The sequence below is a fragment of the Ursus maritimus genome, unplaced genomic scaffold, assembly GCF_017311325.1.
Source record: "Ursus maritimus isolate PB19 unplaced genomic scaffold, ASM1731132v1 scaffold_14, whole genome shotgun sequence".
Taxonomy (NCBI): Eukaryota; Metazoa; Chordata; class Mammalia; order Carnivora; family Ursidae; genus Ursus; species Ursus maritimus.
The window spans coordinates 56943097-56951996 of NW_024423786.1; the positions used below are offsets into that span (position 1 = coordinate 56943097).

The following is an 8900-nucleotide window of genomic DNA, read 5'->3' on the forward strand; positions in this document are numbered from 1 at the left end:
GGGGGGGGGCAGAAGGAAGCAGGAAGACACCAGGTTGTCATGCGACCAGAGATGGGGCGCGGGCTGGGTGACGGAGCAGGGCCCTGATGGGCGAGGAAGGACTGCCACTGGAGATGGGGGAGTGGTGGGGCCGTGCGGGTAGGGGGCGAGCGAGCCTCCTGTCAGCACCGCGGACAGCTCCCCATCAGCCTCCAGGCCCGGTCCTCCGCGGACGCCTCCGCCCGGCGCTCAGGCCCCAGCCCTGCTGAAGGCGTGACCTTGGCCTCCCCGCTGTGCCCCCAGACCCAGTATCCTCTTAAATTGGGGATGTTAGAGCCGCAGGGTTCGGAACGATTACAGAGGCCGGCAAAGCACTCGGGCCCGGTGCGATGTATATTATGAACCTCAGCGTCAGCCAACGTCCGAGTCGGCCCAACACGGGGAGCCCAGAGGGGAAACTGAGGCCGGAAACGGTGCAGGGCGTGGCCCGGCAGCCACCCGCTTGTACGGGACGGACCCTCGGCAGGACGGTCCCCCTCGCAGTCCCCCCGCCCCAGCTGCTCTCTGTGTCCGCGTAATGGGGAGGGGTCCGGGGGGTCTCCCTTGGAGACCGGGAGCTGGGCCCGGCAAGGCCGCGCTTGCGCAGACCCGGGGTGGGGGGGATTCGCCGCAACGCGGGGGAGGGGCTCCCAGCCAGGCGAGCAGCCTGAGGCAGTTTCCCTGGCAACGGTCTCCGCGGCAACTGCGCGAGACCCCAGACCCGTCAAGCCTCGTGCGCGTGTTGGAGCGCCCCCCACGCCCTACCTGGTCCCCGAAGAAGGCCGAGTGTAGCAGGTTCAGCAGCCCCAAGAGCCCCATGGAGCCGCGGCCGCCCCGGACCAGCCCGCGCCCCGCCCTCGGCCGCTTGGGTAGGGGGGAGGCACAGCGGAGACTCCCTGCGCCTGCGCGGAGGGACTGCGGGGAGGGCTCGTTCCGCGGCGCTGGGGCGGGGACTTCTGGGGAGGGGGGGCGACCAACGAGCGGGTCTGCGGGACTTCGCAGGAGCGGGGGAAGGGAGTCTCGCGGGACTGAGGACTCGGGAGAGGAAGGTGGGAGACTGGAGAGGGGTGGGGGCGGAGGACGAGTGGGGAGGGGCTCGCCGGGGGGGCTGGGCACCCGAAGCGCAAGGGGTCCCAAGGAGAATGGAGCTTTCGGAAGGATGGAGGGGGGCGCCGTCCTGCGGCCGCAGTCGGCTGCCCGCTGGCACAGTGGGTCCGCAGCAGCCGGGTTCGGGCTGCGCGCTCAGTCCATTAGTCATTCAGCAAACATTTGCCGCGCGCCTCCGGTTTGCCGGACTCTGAGCTGGGAGCTGGGAGGGGGCTTGTTGGCCCACACCACACGTAAACAGACATCCATTCAAGTCATTTAACCAACATCTATCAAACACCTGCTGTGTTCTGGGCCCTGTGCAACGAACAGTCAAAACCCTGCTCGTGGGAAACGGACACACTGGGAGGAGAGGGAATGACGGTAAGCTGGCTAGCGGTGAGCGCTGAAAACAGCAGGGAGGTGGGGGCGTGGAGGGCTGCGGGAAGAGCACTTAGTAGACCCAACGAAGAGCGTCCCAGCACAAGAACAGCGGGAGCAAAGGGAGGAGGCAGGTGGGGACGAAGTGTGTGTGGGAGGGGTCGTGCTGGGTCCCGTGGACGTGGGAGGTCTCAGGCCTTTAACCCGAGGGACCTGGGAGCCCTGGAGGGCTGCGGGCAGAGGAGGGATCTGCCCGACTAGGTGCTCACCGGCGCCCCTTGGCGGCAGCGGGGAGAACAGGGCGGAAGGCTCTGTGCTGGTCCAGGAGGGATAGGACGTGGAAGGTAGACCAGAGACACGGAGGGGTTTATTAGGAACTGTGCTAAGTCCTGGGAAAGCAAAGAACAAGCAGCAAGAGAAGGACGCTACCGTGGCCTCCGCAAGCAGGTGCCGTGAATCAGTGGTAGGGTACTTGGGCAGAGGGCACAACCCATGCAAAGGCTGGGAAGTGAAAACTAGCCAGGAGAGCAGCGGGCATGCAGGCCGACAGGGTCTGGTGGGACACTTGAGGACTCCAGGCGCTGTTCTGGAGCCTGCAGATGTGAGGAAGTGAATATCTACTTATTTCAAATCGATGAACAGGTGAGAAATAGCAAAGAAGTGGCCAGATCTAGGACAGGCTCCAAAGGCTGCTGGCCAACTGGGCAGGGGAGTCCAGGCAAAGCCTGGAGTGGGAGCTGCCTCCTACTGAGATAGTAGAGATGGGGGGGGCAGGTTAGGAGACTCTGGGTACAGGTGTGGGGGCTGCATCCTGCTGGAGCTGCACTAGAGGACCAGATCCAGAAGGGCAGAAAGTCAAGAATGGGGCTGGGAGGTCTGAAGGCAGAAACTGGCCCTCAGGCCAACAGACTGGTGGGGTAGAGAGCCCTGATTACGCAGGATCCTGCCTGCCCCACAGCCCGGCCTCAGGAAAGGGCTTCCTGGCCTAGAGTGCCACTTGATGGCTGGGGTCTCAGTAGGACACAACTCCTTTTGCTTGTAACATTAATAGGCATTGTCCCCCAATCATACCTAATTCATTGACATAAATTCAAACTGCAGAAAATTAAGAACGGTAACCACTGACCACTCCCATCCTGAGCCCAGAGACGGCCCATGGTGGCCATGCTGGAAGCTTCCAGTGAGGGTTAAAGGCTCTGAAAGGGGGACAGGTGACACCAATGCTGCTGTCACAGGGAGCGTCCTGCTTGGTTTTAGGCAACACAACAAACTGTTTAAAAGACATCCGTGGATTTTACGCAGGGCAGGCCCTTTAGTCCCAGGGCTGGTCTGCCCACTCCCTCGAGGTGAGCAGGCATCAACCCCCCGCTGGCATCCATTGCCATTCCCATGCCCCTCTCAAGATGGAGGACCTCAGACACCTGTCTGCTTGCATGCACCTTTAGTTCTGCACGTGGACCCGGTGGCCTAAAAACTGTCCATTTGTACGGCTTTTCATGCTCAGGGCCAAAAACCACTTTCCAGTGAAGGCACACATTCCCGCTGGGCATCCTTCTCCCCCTTGCCAATCCTTACGTAGAAAACGTTTCTTCTATTCAATTTAATTATAAAAATTCCAAAAAGGGGCGCCTGGGTGGCTCAGTCGGTGAAGCGTCTGCCTTCGGCTCAGGTCACGGTCCCAGGGTCCTGGGATAGAGCCCTGCGTCGGGCTCCCTGCTCAGCCGGAAGCCTGCTTCTCCCTCTGCCTGTCACTCCCCCTGCTTGTGCTCACTCTGACAAAATTGTGAACTCTAGGAACGGGATTGCTGGTGGGGAGGGGATGGGGTGATGGGCACTAAGGAGGGCATGTGATGGAATTGCCCGGGCACTGGGTGCTAGTATATAACTGGATCAATCACTAATTTCTATTCCTGAAACTAATAAAAACTCCCAAGATAGACAACTGAGACCAGTGAGCCCTCACCTTCCTCTTGGTGGGGCCACGTGGGCCCGAGTCTGAGGTCACACAAAGGCTTGGCTGCTTCAAGTGCTGTGAGTACAGACGGTACCGACCAGTGTGCAGGCAATGGCACTGACGATGGCCTTGAAACCACGGAAGCACTGGCCTGACTCAGTGAATGTCCCATCTAACACACCCAAACTTCACAGCATAGACTGGAAGTTTCTAGTCAGTCTCTCTGCAGTCAAACCAGGGTAGAGGGCTGTCACAAGGGCCCCCAGTCCCCCACCTTTGCCGTTCATCAGTGTCCCCCTGGAAGCTCCAGGGCCCTCCTATCAGCCTCCCTTCCCACCAGGCCTGGAACCAACCACTTCTGCACGGCACCTTTGGGGGGGCTTTAGAAATGCAAGGGGGCGCCTGGGCGGCTCAGGTTCAGCGTCTGCCTTTGGCTCAGGTCACGATCCCAGGGTCCTGGGATTGAGTCCCGCACAGAGCGCCCTGCAAGTGAAACCTGCTTCTCCCTCTCCCTGCTGCTCTCCCTGCTTGTGCTCTGTGTCAAATAAATAAAATCTTTTAAAATATAATAAAAACAAATGATTATCTTAAAAAAAAAAGCAAGAAAAAAACAAGTTGAGCCCAAGTATTTTGATTTTGCCTGTTCAGACACTCGGCCCCACTTCTTACAGGGCTGTTATTTCCCTTAGGGCTTTGTAAGCGCGTGGTGTCCCAGGGAAAGTGCCAGACAGCTGCACACACTTCCAGGCCATCTCGTCTCCACACTGTGGTTCCCTTCTGCCGAACTGGAGGACCTGTGCCGTCTTGTCACACCCTGTCCCGGTGCTTTCCCGGCCTTCTGCTACAAACCACGAACACAACAGCCCCAGCTTTCTAACAATTTAACCAACTCCAACTCGAGAGATAACAGCGCGAGCAGACTATGCTGCAACCCGGAGGTAAAGTCTAGGAAAAAACAAACAGCCAGAGATGACAGCAGTCAGCACTGTAGGGAGGGGGGAGAGGTGGGGGAGGCAGGAGGCTCCTTTCATTTCATTGCCTCCCCTCCCTGCCTCCGGACCCCAGCTCAGTGCCCTGTCCATCCCTCACCTCCAGAGGTGCCGACACCTTATGCGTAGCAGGCACCTAATTTCACGTCCCCCTGCTACCCCCACGTCACCTTACTCAGGCCAAAACCTCAATACCACCTCGCCTCTCCCCTACACGCATCCCCAGCGAGTCACAGAAACTGCGGCCTGGACAGTCACAGGGGGTCTACTGCAGCACCTGCCATCTTGGCTCGGCTCTTTGCTGGTGGGCAGGAGACAAACCGGAGAAAAAACGCTCTACGGAGCAGCGCTGAGACCCTTCGTCAAATCCTAAGGGGGGTGCCAGGACACCATGAAAGACCCGGGGACTCGAGACAGACGCAGGCTGCGCTGCAAGGGACACAGAGCAGGTGTGTCTGCTGGAGGGAAGAAAGGCTCAAGGTGTGCAGAGGCTCCTACCGATCATGCGCTTCAGCTGTGGAAACCGCCCCCGTGATGGAGAACGTGGCAGGAGCAGCCCAGCAAGGGCAGGGCAGCTCCACCCGTGTCTCTGAGGCTGGAGGGTCCACGGGCCGGGGTACAAGCCAGCACAGGACCCCCGGTTTGTCTCAGGGCGCCAACAACCCGACGCAAGTGTGGCCACGCCCTGCCCACAGCAGGACACCAGGAAGGAACGCTCGGACTCCGGACTGTATACACAAGTCTGTGCCTTTATTGGGCGGACGGGCTACTTGAGCGGGATGAAGCGGGACGAGTGGGTGGCCCCGATGCCCGGCCTGCCGTGCTTCACGGGCTTGTAGGTGATGGAGAACTCGCCCAGGTAGTGGCCGATCATCTCTGGCTGCGGGGGGGCGAGCAGGGCGGGGCGTCAGGTGACCGTGTGCGGACAGGACCGCCCCCGCCCACCCAGACCAGCTCCCCACGAACCTTGATTTCCACCTGGTTGAAGGTCTTGCCGTTGTAGACCCCCACCATGCTGCCCACCATCTCCGGCAGAATGATCATGTCCCGCAGGTGCGTCTTCACCACCTCGGGCTTCTCCATCGGCGGCGCCTCCTTCTTGGCCTTGCGCAGGCGCTTGAGCAGCGAGTGCTGCTTCCGGCGCAGGCCGCGATTCAGCCGGCGCCGCTGCCGCGCGCTGTACAGCTGCATCAGCTGCTCGCTGCGGCCGGGGCAGAGCGCGGCGCCTGAGCCGGAGGACGCCCGCCGGCCCCCCGGCCCCGGCCCTCCCGCCGCGAGGACACCCCCAGCCCCCGGCCCTCCGCAGGACCCCGGACGTCCCCGCCCCCCCCCCCCGGCCGCCGCTTACTAGGACATGTCCAGCAGCTGGTCCAGGTCCACGCCGCGGTAGGTGAACTTGCGGAACGTGCGCTTCTTCTTCTGCTCCACTTCCGCCTGCGCGGGCCGGGGCGCGGGTCAGATGAGGCCCACCCGGCCCGAGGCCCCCCGCGCCCGGACGGCGGAAGGGAGCCCGCCCGGCCCGCGTCGTCCCGACACTAGCTAGGCCCACCCCGCGCCCCCATAGTCGGAGGCCCCAGAGGCTTGGAGGAGGCTGCGCAGCCGAGCGGCCCGACCCCGGCCCTCACGGCGCCGCTAGGCCGCGGATGGCGTCGGATGGGCCAGGAACAACCGCGCCAACCCCAAGCACTCACCATCTTGTCAGCTCTACGGAAAGGACCGCCCCCTCTGCGCCTGCGCAGTTATCACGAGGTCGCCAGCGCGCCCCGCCCTTGGGCCGTCCGCGCGGAGGCGTTTCCGCTTCCTGGGCGGAGGAGCGCGCCCTCTGCTGGCCGGAGGGCCGAGCGCGGGAGGCGCAAACTGAAGCGGCCGCCGCGGTTGTTCGGGGCTGCGATCCCGGGGGCTGGGGCTGGGGCTGGGGCTGGGGCCGGCGCCGGCCGCCTCGTGTTTGGGAGACATGGGAACCTCATATTCCTGCAGAGGTGTGCGGGTTCAGGCCCAGCGCCGCGCGGGAGCTGGCACTCCAACGGGGGCGACGGTCAGCCGGGAGCGAGGAGGAAAAGCCGGGGCGCGGGACGCCCGCTCTGCCCAATGCTCCCAGGAGGCGCCCCTGATGGGGACCTGCCAGCCTTCAGCAAGTAACGAAGTCACGTAACCGCCGTGCACTGCTAGGTTTCTGTAACACGTGTGCGGGTCTGACAGTGACAGCACGGCGGGGACAAGGGGTTAGAGCTGTCAGCCCGAGGGACTCGAACAGACTCACGTGTGCGCAGCAGGAGTCACGGCGGCCAAAGGGGGAAGCACCCGGGTGTCCGTCCACGCACTGGAATACGACCCAGCCCTAGGACGAAGGGACCCTGACACCTGCCACGACGTGGACGGACCCCGAGGGCACTGGGCTCAGCGAGAGCAGCCAGACCCAGAAGGACACATCCCGCAGGACCCCACTCCCAGGAGGTCCCCAGAGGCGTCCCATCCACACAGACAGAGAGGAGCTGGTGGGAGCCAGGGCTGGGGCAGAGGGTGCGGAGTCCGTGCTTCCTGGGGACAGCGTCTCCGTGTGGGGAGACGGAACGTTCTGGAGACGGAGGGTGGGGGTGGCTGCAGGACGGGGTGAGCGTGCTTCATGCCGCGGGGCTGTGCACCTGGAGACGGTTATGATTGCAAATCTTAATGTATGTTTTGTCACAATAAAAAAAACAACCAAACATATGGTACGAAAAAAATCATTAGAAGAATTAAAATGGTACACTAGAAAATACTCATTTAACGCAAAAGCATCAACAGAAGCATACAGAAGTAAGAAACACACACAGAAAATGAGGTGAAATGGCCGTGGGAAACCCAAGCATATGGGTCACACCGTTGAACACCAGGGATGGAAGAGGCTCCGGGCCCAGAGCCTGCAAAGACCCTGGGGGAGGAGTGAGGTAGGTGCCTCTGCCCCACCCCGTTTCCCTGTGGGACCAGCAGCCACCGAGCCTCCAGCCCCTTCCTGGCCTCAGGCCAGATTGCTGGGTGGGGTTTGGCTTCGACCAGTATCTTTGTGGGGAGCTGGTGCTTGCTGGCCGGGAGGGAACAGGAAGTCTCGAAGGAAGCCGGGCCTCCCCAGCCATTTCCACAACCCCGTGGGTAGAGCCCGTTAAACTGTACCAACAAAGGGGATGTCCCTCCCTTTCCCCAGTGGGGCAGGAGCACAGGGTTGGGGGTCGCAGGATGAGCAAGTTGTGGTGCCGGGAGCCCTGGCCAGCTGGAAATCCCTGCGTTGCTTGCATGATGCTCTTTTGCCAGGGAGCCTTAATTTTGCAGAGAATTGATTTCCCAGAAGAAAGGGGCCAAGGTTTCACACTGAGAGCACACGCAGTGTGGACGGAGGGCGCCGGCCTGAGGTTCCTTCTGTAAACCGGGGCGGCAGCAGCTCCAGAGGGAAGGGGAGAGGGCGCTGCCTCACAGGACACTTGAACACTGCAGGGCCGGCGCCCCTTCTCTTGGCCTTTGAGCTGAACCCACCTTCCCTGCCCCAGAATGTGCACTGGGCCATGGGCCGGATGGGGGTTTCTGGCTGTTTTGTCCATTACTTTATCTCAGGCTGGTGCATTGGACACATCGGTTGCATTTTGGATGCATCTGTTCTTTTTACATTTTAATTGCTTTTTTAAAAGATTATATTTGTGAGAGAGAGTGTGTGCGTGCACAAGCAGGGGGAGCGGCAGAAGGAGGGGGAGAAGCAGACTCCCCACTGAGCAGGGAGCCCAGAAGTGGGACTCGATCCCAGGACCCCGGGATCAGGGGCTAAGCGGAAGGCAGGTGACAACTGAGCCCCCAGGTGCCCCTGTTCTTTTTACATTTTAAAATCTTGACGGTGGTCTTTAGGACATAAAAGTCTCCAAAGGCTGGGACCTGGGACGTGTCCCCTCACAGTGGGACCCCAGGGGGACCAGCCCTGCCCACGGCTGGGTTTTAGGACTTCAGACCCCAGCAGTGTCAGAGAATCAGTGTGGTTTGGGTTTGCGACAGTGGCCCTCAGGCCCCTGCACACTAGAACAGGGGAGGACTCACCCATTTTGTTCCTAGCTGATTCCCAGGGCCAGGTGCCCCTGGACCCAGGAGTCCCTCCCACTCTCGAAGAGAGGCCAGCCCAGAGCCGAAGAAGTCCTGTGTGCAAGTGAACTCTGACTCCCCTCCCTTGTCACTGACGGTCACAGCCCCTTTTATCTGGGGAGAGGGGCAGTCAAGAAAATGGACAGGAATGGAATATCCAGAATACCCAGGGCTGGAAAGGCCCGGCACACACCTTGTTGGCCAGGCCCTGTGTGTTAGGCAGGGGAGTGGCCACTGAGGGTTGCTGGAGCTCATTCCCACCCCACCTCCTGCCCCCGGCTGGGGGTCCTAGCTAGGATGGCCAGGCCCCACCAGGTGCCCCTGGGGCGTCCACCCAAGCTCTAGGGGCTTGGGCCACCATGCTGCCTCCTGCC

General features: G+C 61.5%; 1 protein-coding gene across 1 annotated transcript; it reads right to left on the minus strand.

Moving 5' to 3' along the window:
* Nucleotides 1-5157: 5157 nt before the first annotated feature.
* RPS15 (ribosomal protein S15) lies at nucleotides 5158-6151 on the minus strand. The gene is made up of 4 exons (XM_040629765.1): nucleotides 6120-6151; nucleotides 5777-5862; nucleotides 5395-5629; nucleotides 5158-5308 (listed from the first exon to the last, which is right to left on the minus strand). Exons 1-4 carry the CDS (start codon nucleotides 6120-6122, stop codon nucleotides 5195-5197), a joined length of 438 nt encoding a protein of 145 aa, XP_040485699.1. The 5' UTR covers nucleotides 6123-6151; the 3' UTR covers nucleotides 5158-5194.
* Nucleotides 6152-8900: the final 2749 nt, after the last annotated feature.

Coding starts and splice junctions, on each gene's coding strand:
- RPS15 (XM_040629765.1), bottom strand. Junction 5,630..5,776: donor CAGCTGCTGGACATGTCCTA/GTAAGCGGCGGC, acceptor CCCCGGCCGCAG/CGAGCAGCTGATGCAGCTGT. Junction 5,309..5,394: donor TCAACCAGGTGGAAATCAAG/GTTCGTGGGGAG, acceptor GCCCCCCCGCAG/CCAGAGATGATCGGCCACTA.